At 48.1% G+C, this 7829-nt stretch overlaps 1 protein-coding gene across 1 annotated transcript in view; it reads left to right on the top strand.

Annotated features, from left to right (window-relative positions):
• Nucleotides 1-2884: 2884 nt before the first annotated feature.
• ICE1 (interactor of little elongation complex ELL subunit 1) overlaps nucleotides 2885-7829 on the top strand; it is a 58692-nt gene continuing 53747 nt past the window's right edge. The window contains exon 1 of the mRNA XM_046671485.1: nucleotides 2885-3185. Coding sequence (XP_046527441.1) covers nucleotides 3102-3185 — 84 coding nt within the window. The 5' untranslated portion in view covers nucleotides 2885-3101. The remainder of the gene's footprint in view (nucleotides 3186-7829) is intronic.

Genomic DNA, 7829 nt, shown 5'->3' with positions numbered 1-7829 from the left:
TTTTCTGAGTAGGCTGAAGATGTATTTGTTTTCCAAAATGAGTAACGCCATCAATAAATTGTTAATAACAACTCTCTGTATAGTAGATCCTATGGATTCGGCCCTGTCCTTGCCACTCTTCATTTAATTTATAGCTAATCCTCTGTAAGGAAATGCCAGTTCATATAGGTCACCTGCTTGAGGATTTAAAGCCAGGTGTGTGGTTCTAAAGTCATTGTTCACCACTTTCTGCAGTGCAGACATTGCTTCTTTGTTCGTTTCCATCACAATGACAAAACAGTTGTGGCCCCATGGTGTGGGAAAGAGGAAAAATGTAATTTTCGGCATTCCTCAACTAGTGGCCTGTAGTAATTTCCATTGTTACCTATAATTACACTTGTTTTGTGCAGCCTGAAAGGGAAGAATGATCTTTAGGTTTTTAAAAGGTTCTTAAAAAAAACAAAATAATAACAACGGCAAATACACAGCAGAGACCTCTATGGCCCCAAAGGCCTGGACTATTTACTATGCAGCCCTTCATGGAGTCTACCCACCCCGTATTGCACAAACAAGACTTTTGATTCTCTTTTCAAATGTTTGAAGAACTGATTTTGAGAAAGGCAGGAGAAACAAAGGCACATTCATTTTTGAACAGAAAAGTGCTTATTCTTTTTTATCTTCAATTAGCTGCAGCAAACTTGATTCACTCTGACATTCATTGAGCACCTACTGTGTACAACACTTTACAGGGATTAAAAGGAAAACTCAACTCTAAGACATAAAAATCACTGTAATCCAAGTCAAAATGTGACATTATAAAAAATTACTCAGGGCTAAAGAGCAAAAAAGTAGGTAGGTGTTACTTGGGGCTGTGGATGTAAGATGTGGGACCTGGAGGGGTAGGGGCTTAAGATGTGTAGAGCTGGAAGGAGGGTGTTCCAAGTGTTAAAAGCAAGACAATAGGCTGAAATGGTCACTTATGCTAGGCCCCACATCACCAAGCCAAGATTTAATAATCACAATTTCAGCTCTCCCAGAAATGGAATCTTAAACCAGTCAATCAGGAGTCACCTGATCAGCACTAGTGAGGTCACCTGCCTGAGAGACCCCTGCCCTCCCCTAAAGGAAAGTGACCTTACTGCGACCAAGCCACTTCTTGCTAGTATAACTTCCTCGTCCCTCCTCCCTTCCGCCTATGAAAGTCTTTCATTTTGTAAAGCTCCTCAGAGTGCCTTTCTCCCTGCTAGATAAGATGTGCCTGGTTCATGAGCTGTTGAATAAAGCCATAAGGGCTTTAAAATTTACTCAGGTGCATTTTGTTTGTTAACACAGGCAAGAGCAGGGCTGCAAAGGTGGTAGTGAGGTCTCCAAGTTCGGGCCAGGTAGGGATGCTGTCGGTGTGGGTGGACATGCAGAGGGCCACAACTCTGTAGTGTAAGCCTCCTCTGCTCAGGTGCTCTGGGAAAACACTCCTGTGGGAAACCTTAAATAAAAGGGAAGATACTGTGAAAACCTCTTTGTCTGGGACCAGAAGCCAGAAATGGAAAGTAACCAGGCCGCGGGCAGGTTTGCTCTCTCCTTTCCCTAACGAGTCACAAGGTCTGTCTACCAAGGTGCCTCTACTCCCTGCTGGGCATCTTCTCACTTTCCCTTTCCCTTTTAACTCTGCTCTTGGTTTTCTGCTCATGAGGGAAGGGATCAGTCAGAGCACTTCCTCAGTCAGGTACAGGGCTGCCTTAAGCGTCCACGATAGGAAATCTAGCTGTTGAGGCTGGATACCGGTCCCTTCACTCCACAGCAAGTGTCAGCCACATGTGTAAACAAGGGTAGGGATGCGAGGAATCCAGAGTTCCTCCTTGGAAAGGGTGTCTCCAGTTGCAATTTTCATAGTGAAGATTTAGGAAGAAGTTAGTAAGGTCTGGTCTTAAACTTAACACGTACACTACTTGTGTCGAATGCTAAGAATTTGGTCTTTATAACCAGAAGTCGGGAAGCCACAGGAGATGTCTGGGCAATGTATTGATGGCAACAAGCTATGATTATTAAAAAGATGATTCTGGTGGCGGTGGATATGGTGAAAAAAGTCGGTTCAAGCGGAGGATCAGGGCCTGAATTTTTCCAGTAGTTGCGGCCAGGGGGAGGATTTTTCTTTTTTTTCCCCTCCCAAGAGGTATTAAAATAGGACTCGGTAGTGGCTGGCTCTTGACCGTGGGCGGCGGCGGGTCGCTGAGGATTCGGCCAGGAGCTGCGCTTGGCACCCAGTGGGTGGCGGAGCTCACAGCCAGGGCTCCAGGGGCGCCGCGGGGATGGGTCTGGAACGAGACCGGGGAGCTGGGTCGGACGACAAGGGGACTACAGCAGGCAAGGGGAGCCGCCGGGAGGAACGACGTTCCCGGAGGAAGAACGGGCCGCTGGCGCCGAAAGCCGCGACGAGGCGCTGAAGTGCATCAGGCGTGGCCGGAGGAAACGCTCGGTGTCCCATTCGCTGCGCGGGGCGTCGGGAACTGCAGCGCTCCCTTCTCGTCCGGCAAGGACGGCGCCGCTCCCTCCAGTTATAAATCCCGCACTTGCCCATCCCGGTACCGGTCCTTTGTGTCCTGGAGGCGCCTGGAGTGACCTCATCGCGGGTCACCTGCCTCCCTCGGGGAAGGTTTTAGGTGTCTGTGGAAAGTCTGCCACGCAGCAAGCTGGCAATAAAAGATTAACCCATAAACAGTGGAAGGAGTGCACCTCCGATGCCTCGCCCTTCCTGATATTTCCTTTGTGGGCGTCTCCCCACCGCAGCGGAGCTGTTCTTATCCCTATTTTGTTCAGGCAAGGCCTCAGACAGCCCCGCGCCGCGGCGAGGGGCGGGGCGAGCCAGGGCGGGGCGGGGTCCTCGCTAGGTTGCGTCGCGCTCGGGGGCCGCGCCGGGTAGCGCTTCTCTCTGGTGCCCGAGACGGCTCTGGCTCCGAGAGCCGTTCGCCAGCTCCACGGGGACCTCTGTGCACGGATGGACCTGCCCGGACTCGGTGGGAAGCGGCCTGGCAGGCGGCGGCCCCGGCGGCGTCAGCAGAGGCAGCACAGGGTCGAGGCCGCGGGTCCCTGAGGCGCGCGGGCCCAGTGGGCCCGGCGGCGGCACCATGATGCCGGGCGAGACCCACTCGGCAGCGCCGGGGACGGCGGCGGACCTCTCCCGGTGCCAGGGCTGCGCCTCCCTGCAGCAGGTGCGGTGCCTCCCCGGGGCCGAGGGCGCGGAGGGGCTCGGCCGGCCTGCCGGGATGCGCGGCTGCAGGGTCTGGCCGCACGCGCTCCGCCTCCGCGCTCTGCTCCCGCTCCCCTGCGGGTGCTCCTCGCCCTCCCTTTCCCGCTCCCTTTTCTCCTGCGGTTGTCTTGAGACTGGCTTCCTTTGCTTTATTGAGGCTTGGAACCCGATTTCTACCGGGATGCGGTGGTAGTAGGGGGCGGCGTGAGCGAGTTCTGGAGGGGTCCCTCCTTCACTGACCCAGCCTCAGGGCTCCTCAGGGCTGACTTTTAGGTTGGTGAGGGATGAGCGAAATGCTGAGGGAAGTTACTTGTCCGAGGACAACATTTGTGATTGTTCTGGCTCATCTTTAAATGTTTCTTGCCTGGGGGCACGATCTTAGGCGACTTGCGGGTTGGCTAAGAGGGTTATTCATCAAAGGCATGCAGATACTGGAAATTTCTAATAGCAGCATGGACTGTTCTCTACAGTGACAGAAGAGGAGTTAATTAGTGTCTGGCCCCAGGTCTTGTGCAGTAATGGAAATAGTCTCAAGTACTCGATTCCAGGTAGACCCTCCTAGCTGTCTGATGTCGGGAGTCTAACTTCTTAATGTTAGTGTCTTTAATGGTAAAGTGGGACCCTCCACCACCGTACCTACTAGCTGTAATTATCACCTATCCCATCTAGTGTTCTAGGCACGAGGGACGTAGTGGTGAACAAATTGGTAAGATCTGCTCTAACTAAGATATATTTCTGAAAATAAGACTTTAGAAGGTTTTAAGTGTTAGGAAGAAAATAAAGGAGGAATTGGAATGGTGGTCTTGTCTCTGGGCTGGGGTGGCAGGCAAGATGTTTTTGAGGAGGTGATGTTGGGAGATCTGCCTGATGAGAAGGAGCAGACTGGAAGAGGTGTTGGAGGAGCTTTCTAGATAAGAAAGTTAACAGGTGGAAAGGTTCCTGAGGTGAGAAGGAGCAAAATGTCTTTGAGGAGCAGAACAAGGTCTGGTTGGTATGAGCAAAGTGCAAAGGAGAGAATAGCTGCTGAAAGGAGACCAGAAGGGAAAGGAATGTAGGCCAGATAGGCCATCAGGAGACGCTTTTTTTTTTTTTTTTTTTTAGGTGTTGAGGTCAGGCTAGGGAGAAAAGGGAGTCATGCGCTGGCACTCTGGAATAGAAGGAGAACTGATAGTAAAATCATTGTCTGAGTTGAGCTGCATTGTTAGGCATTTATAACATGCTTTTATTTATTTTTTTACCTCCGAACCTCAGGAACATCAGTGAAATTCTCTTGCATCTTTAATAAATTATATTTATTCTTTGGGCCTGCTCATTCTCTCAACAAGTATTTATTGATCACCTGCTCTTTTTTCGGCAGTGCAGTTACAGCAGTGTGAAAAAAAAGAAAAATATGCTTGATCTTTTGGAGCTTCCCTCTAAGAGGTCGGGGGGAGAAGACAGATTAAACAAGTTACATGAGAAGGTAATAAAAGCATTGGAGATAAATTAAGCAGAGAAGTTGGAGGGGAACAAATGGGTGAGGAAGGGCTCAATGGCTGGTGGAGTTTAAATAGGGATTCCTGGGAAGGCCTCACTGAGAGGGTTATGTTTGAGCCGAGGGGGTGAGAGAATAAGTTCTGTAGATACCTTGGGAGAAGAGCATCCCAGCCACTGGAAGGATCAGGTGTGAAGGCCTGACATAGGAACTCTGATTGGAGTGCTGGGGAAGAGCAAGGAGGCCCTTGTGGCTGGGGTAGAGTGAATGTTGGTGTCTTAGTCTGCTTGGGGCTGCTAAACAAAGTACCATAAACTGAGGGGCTTATAAGCAGCAGAACTGTGTTTCTCACAGTTCTGACGGCTGGGGAGTCCCAGATCAAGGCACTGGCAGAATTGCTGTCTGGTGATGGCTTGATTGCTGGTTCATTGCTGTCTTCTTACTGTGTCCTCACATGGCAGAAGGAAGAAGAGAGCTCTCTGGGGTCTCTTTTATAAGGGCACTAATTTCATTCATGAGAACTCCGCCCTTGTGACCTAATCACCTCCCAAAGACCCTCCCTCCGAACACTGACACACTAGGGGTTAGATTCTACTTATGAATTTTGGGAGGGAATGAACAGTCTGTAGCAATTGGGGAATCTGATGAAGTCAGAGGAAGGCCCGATTATGTGGGCCCTTATAGACCATTGTAAGGATTTGGGCTTGTACTTTGAAAGAATGGTGAGTCACTGGAGGCTTTTGTGCAGAAGAACAACTGGTGTGAATTATGCTTTTCAGTTGTGGATCTGATCTTCTTTCAAAAACCTGGTCTCCACATAGTAGTGCCCATCTTAGTTACAAGTAGCAACTGTATCCTTCTGGTTGCTTCTGTATCCTTCTGGTTGCTAGGCTAGAAACTAGATGTCGTTCTTGGTTTCTCTTTCTTTCACAACGTGCATCCAGTCCATCACCTGATTCTGTTGGCTCTGCCTTCGTTATCCATCCACTTCTCACCATCTCCCCACCCGCACCGTGCTTCCACCCCTTGTGACCCTCTGTGATCTTGGCCTCGAGATGATTGCAGTAGCTTCCTGAGGAGTCTCCCTCCTTCTACCCTTGCTGGATCACACTGTTGGTTCTCAGAACAGCATTGGAGTAATCCTGCTAAATCTAAATCCAGCGGTCTGCAGACTTTCTCTGTAAGGGGCAAGAGCATAAAAACTGAGGTGCTGTGGTCTTGTTCCCAGCTACTCAACTCGCCATTCTAGTACAGTCAGCCGCAGACGGTCCTAAAGGCATGGGTGTGGTTGTGTTCTATGGAAACTTAATTGATAAAAACAGGCCCCGGGCCTTAATTTGCAGACCTCTTCCCTAGATCCAGACACTCCATTGCATTTGGGTGTTCTGTTGCCTAGAATGCTTTTATAGGGGAAGAGGCTGGTTAGTTGTGAGTGAGTCTAAGAAACAAGTCTTCAGTATTGCAAAGTAAGGCCGAAAAAAGAGGCTCATGGCAGGTTATAGAGGACCTTGAATGGTAACCGTGAAGTTGTGTATCTATTTCTGTCAGCATCATGGAGCAGTGAAGGGTTTTGCATAGTAAAAATAACTGGTGCTGGTGTGCAGGATGATCAGAGGAGGTGCAGCTAGCTGTGGTCAATTATTTTACTAATGCATTACTAGTGATAATAAAAGCCTGGATTAATTGAAGTTTGCTGGGAATGGGAATAGAGAAAAAAAGGTTCTAGATATGAGAAACTATGCAAAGAGGGGACAGATTTCAAATCAGGGAAATAGAAGGTGAGAGATTTGAAACCTGAGTGACTCAGAACTGAGGTAGAGGTAGCAGAGAGCAAAACCAAGGTGGAAAAGATGTTGGAAATGTGGGACTGAAGTTTTGGAATGACATCAGAACTGGAGATTTTCACCTGTTTTCACATTTGTTGTTTGGAGCACCGTGCCTCCAAAGTACCCTAATGTACTTGCAAGAAAATAGAGAAGAGGCCAGGTTAGATGGGTGCTGAGTTCATTGTAAGAGTTTTATTTGGGGAGTGATGGAGATAGGAGAACGGAGGAGTATTTTCTTTCACTTAGAAGAAACCCTGAAAACCTTTGTGGCAATTCATGGGAGTACATGTGATCATGAGGAGTCAGTGAAGAAAAACTAGCTGGCTAACGAGAAAGGCAAACATGGAATAGTGAGAAAAGGAGAGACAGATAAAGAGAGAGTTAAACAGGAAGTATGTAGGAAATCCAGATTAGAAAGAGTGAGAATTGAGAACAGGCAGTTGCATTCGTCAGTCGATTGATTACCACCCTTAGGAAAGACCTTTCTGCAGGTGTTCCATAGTTCCACAGCAGCTTCTGTGCTTCAGTTAAACGTGTGCGAGAGAGAAACTAAAGAGGTTCCGTACAGAGAAGATGTGCTGCTGGGTAGTTTTAGTACGCTGAAACTTCAGGATCTTGCAGAAGGTTTAGAAGCTTGTTAAGGTGCCTTGTCTGCACTAGGCACTCGCATCAGTGCTGTGACTGTCAGCGCTGTGAACTGCGATAGGAGGCTAGCTGTCTCTTTCCTGAATTGAACAGTGTTGCTTGCACTGGAGATCTGCCTTCATGTCTTCCTTCTCCCTGCCCTCCTTTTTGTAGTGGTTGAAGAGATACAGTGCCTGTGCCGAGATCATTGCTTGATTCAGAAGTGGATAGACTGACCACATTTTGTGTACCTTTTTTTTTTTTTTTGCAGTCTCACATATCACCTATCTCTGTTTCTTACCCTCATTGATTATAATGTTATCACTTCTCTATGGCCCAGCGTCCATATGGATTGATGAACTTTGGTAGTCATAAACCAGCGTGGATCTTTACTCTAGTGATATTAGATACAATTAAAGAAGTCTTAAGTTGGGTGGTTTCAAGTCAAACTGGCATAAGTTGCTTTATTCTGGTGAAGGAGAGGCCCCCCTTTTTTTTTTTTTTTTACCAGTTGCATTGACTGCACAGCAAAGCAACTTAACTCTCTTGGGAATCCAGATGAGAATTTGATGAGCACATGGTTATACTGTTTAGCTCATTTAACTAGAATAGATTCAGAATAGATGGTGTTTGGCTATCCTTGGAGCAGATGTGAGCCTATTATTTACATAAACTTGTGCTG

This window comes from Equus quagga, chromosome 9 (genome assembly GCF_021613505.1).
Source record: "Equus quagga isolate Etosha38 chromosome 9, UCLA_HA_Equagga_1.0, whole genome shotgun sequence".
In the NCBI taxonomy this organism is placed as follows: Eukaryota; Metazoa; Chordata; class Mammalia; order Perissodactyla; family Equidae; genus Equus; species Equus quagga.
Note: the sequence above shows the minus strand (reverse complement) of the source record. Positions and strands in the feature narration are given on the sequence as shown.